Below are 11,990 nucleotides of genomic sequence, written 5' to 3'. Positions count from 1 at the left end.
AAAAGGAGGGGAAGGGACCGTGACCAACTGGAAGTGTATCCAGCCTAAAGGCATTCAAATCTTACAATTTTAAAACCTTGTGCTCGCAAATCAAACATATCTACAGGCCAAATTCAGCCTGAGGGCCACGAGTTTGCAATCCCCACGGATTGTGGGTTGTGAGTAGCATTTTAATTCAACCAAAAGGAATCTGGAGCTCCTGGCGTCCTCACGTAAGTGACTCAGAGAATCCAAGCCCACCGCTTTGTTTCCCCCCCACCCCCACCCGCCCCACGTCTGCCAGCTGCCTCCTACTTCCGGAAATAAAGGTCCCTACCCTGCGGGCCAAGGTGACCTGAGCAGAACGGTCTCCCGCAGCGTTCAAGGCCTTCTTCCCAGCTTGGCACCACTTCTTGCCCAAAACAACTCAGGGAAAGAGGAGGCGCTAACACTCGGGGGCTAACTGAATAGAGCAACCTTCTTCTAGCTAGAGGCTGGAGGGCGAGGCAGGCTTGCGGCACGGAATTGAGGTCGCACCGAGGTTTAGAATAGGGCAGGGTCTTGCGCAGGCGAGCTTGGGGGCCTCTGCGGCATAGCCACGCCAAGATCCCGTCCGGGTGGGGGCGGGGCCTCTGCGGGACGGGGCGGGGCCTCGGTGCAAACGCGGAGAGAGGGCCTCTGCGGCAAGAGGGCAGGGGCGGGGCCTCGCGCGGGGATTGCCTATGCCAATAAAGGCAGCGCATGGGGGGCGGTGCTCTGCGCGGAGCCAGCAGTATCTCCGCCCCCATCTTTCTCACTCTGAGGCGGTGTTGGGGGCCCCCTAGTGCTGATCCTGATCCGCTCAAGGCTCCCGGGCGGCATCCCAGACCTCTGCGGGCCCTCGCCCACCTCAAACTTTCGGCCTCAAACATTCCGGCGCCTTCGTGGGGGTGGGAGGGTGGAGCACAGGAGGCCAGGGCTCTGCTGGCTCCACGGGCAGTTGCCCATTTCCCTTCCCCTTAGACAAGTTTTTCTGCTTTGGGCAGGTGCGCGCGGGGCTTTGTGCGTGTCCACGTTCTGGAGTGGGAGAGGTCTTTCAGCGCTCGAATGGGAGCGCGCTGGCCTGCACTTGTTGGCCAGCGTGCATGCACGCGTGTTTGCACGCTCGCGCGGACAGAGTGTGCACACTCGGGTTCGCGCACATGGACCCACGGACAGGCACGCGGGTCCGCGCGTGAGTGGGCAGCGGCGCGCCTGCGCTGCCTGTGCGGCCAGTTGTGAGCCCTTCCGCCCCAACGCTGCGGTGGCATGGGGCTTCCCTAGATCCTGCATTCCCAGCTGGCACTTTAGGGACTAGCAGGAGGCGCCCGAGGCCACCTGCCCGCCTCCCAGCCAACTGCGTGTCCCAGCCCCGGGGGCACCGTCCCCGACCTGCCATCCGGGGGACAGAGTAGGAGATGGAGACGCGAAGCCAGAGGTGGCCAGTCTTGTACCTGGGCTGTGTGTGCCAGACCCCAAAGAGCACAGAGGGGTAGGCTGGGACCTGGAAGACCCGCCGCCACGTGTCGCCCCCACCCGGCGCCCAGCCCAGCCCTGCTGGTGCGGCTCTGGCTATAGACAGATTAGCTTTATTCATGGACTCTCGGGGGGCGGCCGGGCACACCCGCCCGGGACACCCTCACACGGGGGGATGGGGACTCTCCATGCCACAATCACAACACACGACGCCCGCGTTTGGACCGGGCCGGCTGGGATGGGGTGCGGGGGACATGGCACAGCCTGGCTCCTGGTTTTGGTTAAAAAAAAAAAAAAAAGGTTCTCGGGGTTAATGAGAGTGGGGCGGGGTGCTCTGGGGCTGCCCGGGGGCCCCTTGGAGAGCCACTGTCGGGGATCGGGGAGGAGCCGTCGCTTCGGATCTTCGTTTAAAAACACATAGAACATGCTACATCCGCGCAGACGCTGGACAGGAGGAGGCAACACTGGAAGGGCGAGGCTCCCAGCCGCGGCCGCAACCCCGGCCCTGTCCACGCCCCGGGGTTGGACGCGGGCGGGTAGGACAGACAGACGGACAGACACTAACACAGGCTCCGAGGGGGTTGCCTCAGAGCGGAAGATCTTGTGATTGGGGAGAAGGAGTCAAAGGACAGCCCTGGCTCTGGGGGGCGGGGCAGGGACAGGGACAGAATTGTGCTGCTGGTGGGGGCTGTCCTGGGCCCCTACGCCTCGGGCTCATACTCCTGATATTCCTCCTACATCACAGAGATGGGGGTGGAGTAGAGAAGAGCAAAAAGGAGGAGGAGTTTGAGACCAAATGGCTAAGCCCTGGCCCAAGAACCCTCTCCCTCAAGGAGGAATAGCACATTCCCCTTTTCCTGGGCAGGGGAGGAGCCTGGAAGTTGGGGACAACAGAGAATTCTTGGGCAGGTGTGCCTGGGGCCCAGCGCTAGACCCTATCTGCCCTCTCCTCCCTGCTCCCACCTCCTGGGGCCTGGGTTCTAGAAGACGGATGTCAAGCTCCCTGGCCAAACCATCTCATGCCAGGGATGTCCCACCCCAGCTAGGGACAGCAGCAATCATCCTGGATTCCCAAAGTCCCGCCCAGCCCTGCCGCCCCCTCACCTGGGGTGGGTCCTCATAACTCTCCCCTTCTGGCTCCATCAGGGGCTCAATCAGTGGCTCCTCAGCAGCTTCCTGGGCCACTTCCTCTGGCTGTGGGCAGAGAAGGTCAGGGCTGGTGAGGACAGCCAGGATGCCCCCCAAATTCCCACACTGGTAAGCTTTGGGCTGGTTGGAGTGGGGAAGGCTAGAGTGGGTTGGCAGAGCAAGGATAATTTCTAATTCAGTTGTTTATTTGGAGTACCTTGGAAGTGGGATGGAGGTGAAGGGGGAAATTCCCCCGAATCACAGTTGAAGGGGCAGTGGGGAGTGGGCGCTGGCTCTCCACACCACTCCCCCACGCCTGGTAGCCTCTGCACTTCCACCATTTGGATGCTCAGTCACCAGCTTATGCCTCATCCTTTGTGTCAGGCTCTGTGCTGGGCATCGGGACCCCCAGAGATAACCCTCGGGCTCCTCTGGGCTGAAGGGAGCTGGAGGCTCAGGGACAGGGCTGGGCAGGGGCTCTGAGCCATTCCCCCGCCACCTTCCACTCATCCCTCCCCTGGGCCCTGTGTGGCCTCGTTTCTTCAGCTGTTGCTATTTTAAGATAAGCTGGAAGCCACAGCTCGTGGTGTTGCTTGGATGTGTGAGCTAAGACTCTCCCCTCCCCGCTGCGTCTGCTGCCCAGACAGGCGCAGACCAGCGGGCATGCATGTGGGCGGGCTGCCAGACACATGGCCAGCCACCTGCAGGCGACCACATATATGTGAACAAACATGGGACTGAGCTGGCTGCACACACAAGCACAGGCGATAGCCTAGGATCCATGCACAGTCTGTGCAGTGCCTCATGTGGGGCTGCCACACGCCTGGGATCCCGGAGCATTGGTGCTGGGGAAAGCCTGCCCTGACCACGTCTGCACCCTGGGTGTCCCGGCTCCATCAGGCAGCGTCAGCTCCTTCACATTACCTGTCTAGGTGGGCCCTGTGGGCACATGAGTTTCCAGCTCCTGACCTGGCTCATTTCCCCACTGCACAGATGGGTATGCCAAGGCCCAGGAGGTGGGAAAACGTTAGTTTGCCCCCAAGTCACCCAGCTATGACCAGAACCCAGGGATGGAATGTAGTGCTAAAAATGCCAGCTTGATATAGCTGGGCGCTGTGGCGCATGCCTGTAGTCCCAGCTACTTGGGAGGCTGAGGCAGGAGAATCGCTTGAACCCGGGAGGCAGAGGTTGCAGTGAGCCAAGATCGTGCCGCTGCCCTCCAGCCTGGGTAACAGAGTGAGACTCCATCTCAACAAAACAAAACAAAACAAGCCAGCTTGAGCACATTGTTTGGAAACAACCCAAATGTCCAACATCAATAGAATGGATGTGTGCCTTGTGTCCTAACGACACAATGGAATACTACACAACAAGAATGAAGAACAACAATGCATACAAGAGCAGGGCTGAGTCTCACAAGCTTCCCGATGAATGGAGGAAGCCAGATACAGAACAGAAGAGCATGGCCTTCATGATAACCTTTTTTTTTTTTTGAGACGGAGTCTCACTCTGCGGCCCAGGCTGGTGCGCAGTGGTGTGATCTCGGCTCACCGAAACCTCAGCCTCCTGGGTTCCAGCGATTCTCCTGCCTCAGCCTCCCAAGTAGCTTGGATTACAGGCATGTGCCACTGCGTCTGGCTAATTTTTGTATTTTTAGTAGAGATGGGGTTTTGCCATGTTGGCCAGGCTGTTCTCAAACTCCTGACCTCAGGTGATCTGCCCACCTCAGCCTCATGCCTGGGATTACAGGCATGAGCCACTGCACCCAGCCTCATGATAACATTTACAAGAAGTCAAAAAACACCCAACTAATTTTGTGCTGATAGAAGCCAGGAAGCAAGGCCAGGCATAGTGGCTCACGCCTGTTACCACTCCCAGCATTTTGGGAGGTCAAGGCGGGCAGATCACTTGAGGTCAGGAGTTTGAGACTAGCCTGACCAACACGGTGAAACCGCGTCTCTACTAAATATACAAAAATTAGCCAGGCATGGTGGTGCGCGCCTGTAGTCTCAGGTACTCAGGAGGCTGAGGCAGGAGCATCGCTTGAACCCAGGAGGTGAAGATTTCAGTCAGCTGAGATTGTGCCACTATACTCCAGCCTGGGCAACAGAGTGAGACTCCATCTAAAAAAAAGTCAGAAAGCAGTTCCCCTTGGAGGGGGATAGGCAGGGCCAGGACTGAGGGGAGGCGGGTGAGGCTTCTGGAGTGCAGATGTTAGGGAGGCCTGGCCTCCGTCTCCTGGCCATGCAAGTGAGACTCCATGAGTGAGTGCCCCCAGACACCTCTTTTGTCTCCCCCTAGTCCTGGCCCTGGGGATAGGAACTGGAAGGGGTCACAAGGTGGGGTCCTGGGGGGTAATGTTCTGTCTCGAGCTGGCTACTGGTTACAAGGGGAGTTCCCTCTGTGAACATTTCATGGAGCTGCCAGTTTTCCACATGTACATTGTACTTCAATAAAAAATTCACTTAAAAAAAAACCCCATAGCCTGTAATCCCAGATACTTGGAGGGCTGAGGCAGGAGGATTGCTTGAGCCCAGGAGTTCAAGATCAGCCTGGGCAACATAGCAGGACCCCATCTGAGAAAACAAACAAACAACCCCAGCCTGGCCACCTGGTAGCTACCTGGCATCAGGCAAGTCATTTTGCTTCTAATCTCAGCAGCCTTGCATGGGAAATGAGGCTGGTGAGGATTCCATGATGATGGATAAAGCATGCTTGAAGCAGAGTCTCAGAAATGCAGGCCATGGGCCTGCCTGAGTCCCCTACGCCGCTGGGGGCCCAAGGGGCTGTTGTCTGGGTTATAACTCTATGATCTTGGGCTCCCTTGGGAGGGTAGCCTTGAGGCATCAGCAAGCACCAGTAGGAGAAAGGTGACCAGAGAGAAATGATTCTGTGCAAACACCCATCACAAACAGCCTGGGGTTGACAGACAGGCTGAACCTGCCTTTCTTTTGCACCCCAGCTCGCAGCACTAGGACTGGCCCTATGCCATCACCAAGCGACTCCAGTGACATGGCCTGAGCTTGTCCTCCTGACCACCTTATAAGGGAGGCAGGCAGGAACTGGGGACTTGGGCAAGTGACTTCACTTCTCTAAACTGCAATCTCTTCATCTGTAAAATGGGCTGGTTATGGTGCCATATAGGTACCTTGTGAAGAGTCAATGAGTTATTTCATGTAAAACATCTGGGACAGTGCCTGCTCATGAAAGAGATCAATGAATGGGAGTGATTATTGGTAACATGATTATAAGAAATGGGAAGTCATGGCCGGGCGCAGTAGCTCATGCCTGTAATCTCAGCACTTTGGGAGGCCGAGGCAGGTGGATCACCTGAGGTCAGGAGTTCGAGACCAGCCTGGCCAACATGGTGAAACCCCATCTCTACTAAAAATACAAAAAATTAGCCAGATGTGGTAGCGGGTGCCTGTAATCCCAGCAACTTGGGTAGCTGAGGCAGGAGAATTGCTAGAATCCAGGAGGCAGAGGTTGCAGTGAGCCAAGATCGTGCCATTGCACTCCAGCCTGGGCAACAAGAGCAAAATTCCGTCTCAAAAAAAAAAAAAAAAAAGAAATGGGAAGTCATGCAGATAGTAAAATGCAGAAACAGGGCTCAAACTAGAACTTCTGAGTCAAGATCCTGACTTCCAACAGTGGAAGGAACCAACTGTGCAAAATGTCAGGAGTGGAGGGCAGCGTGGGGTCTCCCACAGCCTGGCGGATGCACTCACGCTGAGCATACACTGATCACCCAAACCAAACGCTGCAGAAGGAGCCCCCATCTCCATGGAGGCAGGGTCTGCACATGTCTGTGGACAGACACACAGCATCCACAGCGAATGCCTGCACACACATGTCATGGGGGTCCACTTCCAGGCACACCTGTGGTCACAGGATCCCCTGCAGGCAGACCCAGTCTGCTTGCATGATCATGTGGCCACAGTCTCTTGCGGGGCATTCACTGTATGCAAACCCAGCTCTTTATATCCATGGTTCTCATAGTACGCTCCCTGGAACTGCAGCATCAACCTCACCTGGGTACTTGTTAGAAATGCAAATCCTCCAGCCCCACCTCAGACCTACTGAATCAGAAATTCTAACAATGAAGCCAACAATCTGTATTTTAACCTGGTCTCTTGGTGATTGATACACACTCAAGCTTTGAGAATATCTAATCTATATTATCTCCAATCTGCATAAGATTCCTATTGTGTTCACTCGCATTTTACAGTCGAACCATCAGGTTCAGAGACACGGTGGGACCTGCCCAGGGTCACGCAGCCAGGAGGTAGTGGAGTTAGGATTCAAACCCAGCTGAGGTTGGGGGTAGGTGGGTTCAGAGCTCACAACTCTTAACCCCCTCCTATCAGGGGGTCCTAGTAGGGGGATCTGTCTCCATGAACACATGAGTGGCCCCCAGGGCTCCCCTGGGGAAACACAACTGCACAGCTCCCACCTGCTCCAACCTGCCTCAGGGCATTGGTACTTGGTGTTCCTACGGCCTGAAATTCGCTTCCCACACATCTCAAGGCTGCCTCTCTCATCCCTTGGGTGTCAGCTCAAATGGTTCTTCCTCAGAGAAGCCTTCCCAGCTAAAATAGCCCTCTCACCCCTTGCCTGTCTGTCCCATCGCCCTCTCTGTCTTCTCTGTAGCACTCATCCCTGCGGAAAGCATCCTGCCTGCTGGCTTGCGTTTTACTATCTTCTCCCACTACAATGTCAGCTGCAGGAACGTAGGAACCTATTCACTGCGGCAGCCTCTACAACAATTCCTCTCTGGCATGGATATTTGTTGAATGAAAAGAAATGAATGAACAATCATTGACACATGCAGACGTGGCCAGAAGTCATCTGGGTCACGCTGGCAGGCAGGATACACGCAGACAGCCAGGTCTGGGTCCCCAACACCGGGAGCATGACACCCATGCATGCCTTTATTCAGATGCATTCGGAGCTGAGTCGAGCATGGCTTTGCAGGATGGGAGGCAAAGTGGCTTGTGTTCCAGGCTGGTGGCAGGATTAGGGGGGCGGGGATGGTGACAGGTTTATTTGTGTGCCTGGTGTGTGTGTGTGTGTTTGCGTGCATGTGTGGGTCAGGAGGATCGCTTACCTTCAGATCAGTAGGGAATTCCTCCCTCTTCACCAGTCCTGTGGCTGCTGCGATGTTCCCTGCCCCAGAGAACACAGCTCCTCCCAGATGTGAGGCCTGTTCCTTGGTTTTTTCAGCCACTGGAGCAGGGAGGGGGTTGAGGAAGGGGTTTGGGAGCCAGGGGGAACCATCGATGCCCCGCCTTGTAGTATCCCGGGGCCTGCCCTCCCCACGGCGCATTCCTGCAGAAGCCTTGGGAGTCTCCCCCACCCCTGCCCTCTGGTTCCCGGCCAGATCACCGGCCTAAGTGAGAGAAGGGGCTGGTGCCAGGGCTGGGCTGGTACCTGAAGCCACACCTTGTACCACACCTTCTCGGGTCTTGCTTCCTGCAGGGAGAAAAAGCGGCACATTTAAGGACTCTGTGCCGAGGGAACAGAAACTCCAGCGCAGCACGGTGATTACAGAGTGAGCATCCCAGCCCCGTCACTGCCTCCTTGGGTCCCCACATCCTACCACCTGCACCCCCATGTTAACCCCCCTATCACTGCACTGGGCCCCACACCTCTGTCTGCAGGAGTTGCAGTTCTCTCCCACCTGATGCAATACCCCACCCCTCTAGTGGATGTTGGCTGAGGGCCGGTGCTGTGTCAAGTCCTCTGCCTGCCCCGCTGCACTTCACTTTTCCCCAGCCCTGGGAGACGGGTGCTGTTATTGTCCCTGTTTCACGGATGGAAGCTCAGTGTGGGTCCCACCACTAGGAAGTGGCTGAACTGACATTCAGGTTCAGGCCTTTCTGATCCTAAAACTTCAGCTACCAACCACTCTAACAGCATGTAGCCCAGGATGGGAGGCAGGTGGGGGGCGGGAGTAGGGGTGGAGCTGGGAGGCAACAAAGCCACGTATTTTGAAAGGTTCCCCTCGTGCCCCATGCACCACTGCCCAGAGCCCACTGCCCCACTCCATTTCCTCTAAAGATTCTCTTCTCCTAATGAGGGTGCAAACCCCTTCTTCTGGCCAAAGTAGGGGGTGTCAGGCTCAGGGTGGGTCTAAAGGAGATGTGTAGATTGTAACTGGCACCCATGGCATTGGCTGGGCCTTCCTCGGAGGGTAGCAACTTGATAACTTCAAAATGGCTGGGGGCCACTGGGAAGGCCAGAGGGCCTGATCTGGGCTGGAGGATGAGAGCTGGAAACGGGGTGGGGCATATCCCGTCTGACCATTTGGCAACACAGACCACAGTGATGGATCCAGAACTGGGTGTCTAGGCAGACTGAGCCCGGCAGGGGGGTGGGGGGAGAGGCTGGTGTGGGAAGACAGGGTTCTCAGGGTGAAGGCCAACCAGCACCCAGGGACAGGAGGGGCGGGTTGCATGGTCCCCTTTCACTCCTCCCACAAAACATCAGTGTCCACCTACTCTGTGCCAGGCCCTGGGCCAATTGCTCACTGTCTGAAGTGGGTAAGAGAAGAACAGATTCAGTTCCTGGATCTCAAGTAGTGGGGAGAGGACTTCCAGCCTCCAAGGACTGACTCTGTGAGGAGGGAAGGGACGCTGCCCGGGCCTTGAGAAATGGGGAGCAGATGGACATCAGAAAGGAGATTGCAGAGGGTGTCCCAGGCCCAGAGACCCACACAGACAAGGCAGAGCAAAGTGCTTTCAGGACAGGACAGTCCACGTGCCAGGAGCCGTGGGTGTGGTGGGAAACGTAGACTGAGGCAGGACCACGAAGGGCACTGAATGCCAGGGTACAGGGAGCCGAGGCTTTAACTTGTAGGAACTGGGGTCCATCAGGGGCTCCCAGGCAGAGGGAGGAGCAGGAAGTGCCAATCTAAGGGGAAGAGCAGCATAGCTTGGGGGGGCCAAGTCTATTATCAGAGAGACAGTGTCAGGGAGCCAGAGGCCAGCAGGAATGAAAGACCTTGGGGAGGAGGCAGGAGGAAGGCCAGAGCTGGGATCAAGCAGACATGCACTTTAGCCTTCTCCCGGTCTCCATTGCCACCGCCCTTGCCCCTGCCACCCTCATCCTGTGGCTTTACCATCTCCCATCAGGCCTCCCTGCAGTTGTTCTGTCCCCAGAGGCCCAAGTGACCATTCTAAACTAATCACATCATGGCAGTCCCTTGCTTACAATCTCTCGTGGCCATCATAACAACGTTTTGCCCTGGCCTGCAAAGGGCCCTCGTGAACTGTCTCCTGCCCATCGCTCTGACCTCCCCTCCTACCACTACTTCCTGCCCTGCCCCCAGCTCACCCCAGGGCCTTTGCACCTGGCTTTTCTGCAGCCCTGCCCCCCTTATTACTCAGGGATGAGGCATTCTCTTCAGGGAGCCACTGTATGTCAACTCGCACTACTGAAATGCTCTGTATCACCATCAGGAGATCAGGAACCATTCTTTCCTGTTCACTGTGAAACCCCAGCATCCGCAGGATGCCTGGCACATACTAAGTGGACACAAAATATTTTTCAAATGGCCTCAATCCAAATATGTCACGACCCTGGGCAAGTTATCCAACCCTGGCCTTTCTCCTGATAGCAGCCGGTGGTTGCAAGGAAAGTGGACGGGGAGGAGAGCTGGCAATGGTAACACCACAGGAGTCGTGATGCAGGCGGCCCTGGAACGCAACTCAACTCGGCCTTGGAGGTGCTGGAGGGAGGTGCCACAAGGGAAGGGGTGGGGCTTCAGAATCTATAAAGCTCCGTTCAAACCCCAGCTTCAGCATTTACCAGCTGTTGACCTTGGGCAAAGTACTTAGATCTCTGGGAAGCCCAGTTTCCCTTATCTGTAGAATGGGCTGGAGCATTAAATGAGGAAATGGATGTTATGACATTTTATCCAGTACTTGGCATACAGAAAGTGTTCAACACCGGATAACTATTAATAATGGTAAAAAGGATAAGAAAAAGGAGGCTGTCTGCTTTCACCACTGCACCGGTCCCTGGCCTTTCAGCTGGAGCCCCCCCCCATCAGCCCGCCCCGTGTCCCCATTTCCGGATACAGACCCAGGCTTCTATGGGCTGGCTGTGTCCCCTGTGACCCCTGCTGACCTCGCCCCATCTGCTGACTCATATTCTCCTGCCCAGAACCCCCCTCCCCGGGACCCGGCCCCAGCTCCACACTCTTGGGGGACCCCCAGCCCTGCAGCCCCAGAAAGCCCGCCCCTCGCCCACCGACGTAGAGGACGCCCTCCTTGGTCTTCTCCGCCGCCTCGGTGACCCCCTGCTTGGTTTTCTCCGCGGCTGCCACAACGCCCTCCTTGGCCATGGACAGGCCCTTCATGAACACGTCCATCCTGGTGGCCTGGGGAGGGCGATACACGGGCACCGGTGCGCTGGCCCCGCACTCTCACCCCAGTCCCTCCCGAGGGACGCAGGTGTCCCCGCTACTCCCGAGACCGCGGCGCCCTTCTGGACCCTGAGCCCCCTCCCGCTTTCCCCCCATCCCACCCCACCCCCCAGTGCGAAGCCTCAGGGCTGCAGAGAGTCCTAGCGTCCTTGAAACCCGGGGACGCGGGAGGGGCCACTGCCTCGGTTATCCGGGCCCTGCAACCTGCAGCCCCGTGGAACCGGAGTGCTGGGTTCGGCGCGAAGATCCAGGACCCGCCTGTACACGCACGGCAGAGTCACACGGTCATGCACACAAACATACACCACGGACAAGCTCACGTGCACACACAGGACACGCAGACGCTCCAACGCGCACAAATACCCCGACCCACACGGGCGCGGACACACGTCCCCACAGCCGCCCGGGCAGCTGCAAACACCGGAGCATACTCACATACTCCGGGGTGCACACTGACGCGCACCCCCCGGATCCCCCTCCATTTTCCATCCCCTTCCCCAGCTCCCTCCTGCCGCCCCAGTCCCCTCTCCATCCTCATCCCGTTCCCCATCCCCGGCGCGCGGCCGCCTCACCTGGATGCGGGGCCGGGGCCGGGGATGGAGCGGCGGCTGCGGCGGGCGGACGCGGGGGCTCCGCTAGGCCAGGCCGGGGTGGACTAGGGGCCGGAGGGGGGATAGGGCCGGGGTCAGGCGTTCGGGTCGCGGGTCCTGAGCAGGAGCGCAGCAGTGCCTGGGTCTCGGGTGCGTCGCCAGCCACCGCTCGTTCCTCGCGCCCTGCGAGCTCGCGCGCTCCGGCTCGGGATCCGGCTCCGGCGCTGGCGCTGCGGCAGCTCTGAGCTCAGCGCCCCACCTGGCGGCCGCGCCGCCCCTTCGGCCTGACTGACAGGGGGCGGGGAGGGTGACAGCGCGTAGCCGATGAGCCTCCCGGGGCGGGCCCGGGACGCGCGCCTGGGGGCCCCGGC

The 11,990-nt window shown here is 58.0% G+C and overlaps 1 protein-coding gene across 3 annotated transcripts; it reads right to left on the bottom strand.

Annotated features, from left to right (window-relative positions):
• Positions 1 to 1,566: 1,566 nt before the first annotated feature.
• SNCB (synuclein beta) lies at positions 1,567 to 11,890 on the bottom strand. 3 transcript variants are annotated; one of them, XM_030808503.1, is made up of 6 exons: positions 11,602 to 11,884; positions 10,855 to 10,984; positions 8,032 to 8,073; positions 7,709 to 7,827; positions 2,578 to 2,667; positions 1,567 to 2,207 (listed from the first exon to the last, which is right to left on the bottom strand). In XM_030808503.1, the coding sequence occupies exons 2-6, from the start codon at positions 10,973 to 10,975 to the stop codon at positions 2,175 to 2,177; spliced, it is 405 nt and encodes a 134-aa protein (XP_030664363.1). In that variant the 5' UTR covers positions 10,976 to 10,984; positions 11,602 to 11,884; the 3' UTR covers positions 1,567 to 2,174. The 3 variants fall into 3 exon arrangements, with proteins under 3 accessions (XP_030664363.1, XP_030664362.1, XP_030664361.1); XM_030808502.1 differs by lacking the exon at positions 1,567 to 2,207 and having other exon boundaries at positions 2,227 to 2,667; positions 8,044 to 8,073; positions 11,602 to 11,890; XM_030808501.1 differs by lacking the exon at positions 1,567 to 2,207 and having other exon boundaries at positions 2,235 to 2,667; positions 11,602 to 11,880.
• Positions 11,891 to 11,990: the final 100 nt, after the last annotated feature.

Source organism: Nomascus leucogenys, unplaced genomic scaffold (genome assembly GCF_006542625.1).
Source record: "Nomascus leucogenys isolate Asia unplaced genomic scaffold, Asia_NLE_v1 Super-Scaffold_3019, whole genome shotgun sequence".
Classification (NCBI taxonomy): domain Eukaryota; kingdom Metazoa; phylum Chordata; class Mammalia; order Primates; family Hylobatidae; genus Nomascus; species Nomascus leucogenys.
This window is presented reverse-complemented; position numbering and strand designations above follow the sequence as displayed.